The 1,879-nt window shown below is 58.0% G+C and overlaps 1 protein-coding gene across 1 annotated transcript; it reads right to left on the minus strand.

Annotated features, from left to right (window-relative positions):
* Positions 1–726: 726 nt before the first annotated feature.
* On the minus strand, positions 727–1,655 carry LOC124648966 (RING-H2 finger protein ATL8-like). The gene has a single exon (XM_047188649.1). The coding sequence runs from the start codon at positions 1,645–1,647 to the stop codon at positions 901–903; it is 747 nt and encodes a 248-aa protein (XP_047044605.1). The 5' UTR covers positions 1,648–1,655; the 3' UTR covers positions 727–900.
* Between the last annotated feature and the right edge of the window lie 224 nt (positions 1,656–1,879).

The following is a 1,879-nucleotide window of genomic DNA, read 5'->3' on the forward strand; positions in this document are numbered from 1 at the left end:
TTGCGTGGTTGGCGTCCTTTTGTGATCTCTAATCTATGCGGTCGGCAAGAGTGGCTGCAACTATGTCGTGTCGGTGTTTGGGTAGGCTCGACCCTATTTGTATCTATTTTTCTCTAATTAGCTATGCACTATTTTAAATTGATTGATAACACAAAGTTCTTTATTTATTTATTTTGCCTTTGTTTCAAAATATATATGTCTGCGCACCACGAACATCTTCAGACACGAGTTTCACGTACACTTTTGGAGGAGCAGGCTTATCAGATCCACATGTAAATTGTTGTTTTCGTCTTGTCAGCAACGGCCAACCAATAAGGGCATGGCCAACGCATAGCTCTAGGGGTGTTGCCTTGCAGCTTTATCTTGGTTCGGGTGGTCCAAATTAGGTTCGGATAGGGAGGCAGTCTCTTCATCAGGAGGCAGCCTCTTCAGCCATAAAGTAAAAACTGAGTGGAAATGTGAGAGAGAAAGAGAAAAACCAAATCAGCTTTTAAGAGAAAGACATATTAATGGGATCATAACAGGGCATACATATGTCAAAAGTTTTATCCAAGCCTAGTTGGACAGCTGCCTCCATTGCTCATGCCCTAAGTAGAGCAGTAGGATTTTGTTTTAACATGGTCATAATCTTTACATTTTTCTTTACAACAAGAAGTGTATCTGATGTCATGTCCCCCCACGCCCATAGAGACTGGAGTAGTACAAGTGCAGCAGGACCCAAAAAGGTACAGGAAAGAATCGCAAAGCTCTAATTATTCTCCTTTCGATTGCTTTAGAAGAAAAACTTCACTGCAGCAGTACTGACATGTGGGCCACCGGTAGAAAGGAGCAGCTCAACTACCCACGCCGACCTGGACCCACCCGCCAGGGGACATGACAGCTTTTCTACCACCACTACTGCTACGGCAAGAATCCCCCACGGCCGCGGCGGCCGCCGGCGGCGGACGAGGAGGAGGAGGAGGAGGAGGCGGCGACGGCCGCCTCGAGGATTAAGTCCTCGCACTTGCGGCAGCGCTTGGGCGGCGCGGGGTCGTCGAGGACGATGGGGCGGCGGCAGGAGGGGCAGGAGGAGTTGGAGCGCAGCCAGGTGTCGACGCAGGCGACGTGGAAGCCGTGGCCGCACTGCGGCATGACGCGCACCTCCTCCCGCTCGCCGAACTCCGACAGGCAGATGGCGCACTCCGGGAGGATGCCCTCGTCGTCCTGCGCGTCCCCCGCCGCGGCGCCCCTCGCCGCCGCCGCCGCGGCCACCGCGTCCGCGTACGCCAGCTTCGGCAGCGCCTTGAGCGCCTTCTTCTTGAGCCCCTTGCTGGCGGTCGTCACGCTGGCCCCCGACGCGCCTGTGGTAGTAGTTGTAGGAGTGGCGTGGGTGTGCCCGCCGCCGCCGAAGGCCGCCGCGGAGTGGGCCGGGCTGCTGGACGTGGTGGAGTGGTTGGTGGCGGCGTTGGTGGAGTTGCGGCGGGAGCGCGCGCAGCGGGCGACGGCGACGAGGCCGACGACGCAGATGAGCGCGCAGAGCAGGGCGGCGAGGATGACGACGACATCGGAGCTGACGCCGGACGGGGGGTCGGCCGGGGGGATGCCCGGGATGCGGCCGTCGACGGTCTGGAGGAGGCGCCGCGACGAGCACGGCGGGTGCCGGAGCATCGCCCACGTCGGTCCCGCGGCGGGCGGGCGGGCGGTGGTTGGAGGGGGCCTTTTCCGTAGAATTAAAGGAGTGGCGAGAGGAGCGAAAGGGAGGTGGTAGTATTGGCAGGTTGGGATTGTTAATGGCGGACGGGTGGTAAGCGTCGTTGCCAAGCTCTCGTGGCATTTTCCCGCGGGTTAGGCAGGTGTACGCTGGAAAAGCCCCATAGGCCGCGCCAAAAAGAAAAACACT

Source organism: Lolium rigidum, chromosome 4, assembly GCF_022539505.1.
Source record: "Lolium rigidum isolate FL_2022 chromosome 4, APGP_CSIRO_Lrig_0.1, whole genome shotgun sequence".
Classification (NCBI taxonomy): Eukaryota; Viridiplantae; Streptophyta; class Magnoliopsida; order Poales; family Poaceae; genus Lolium; species Lolium rigidum.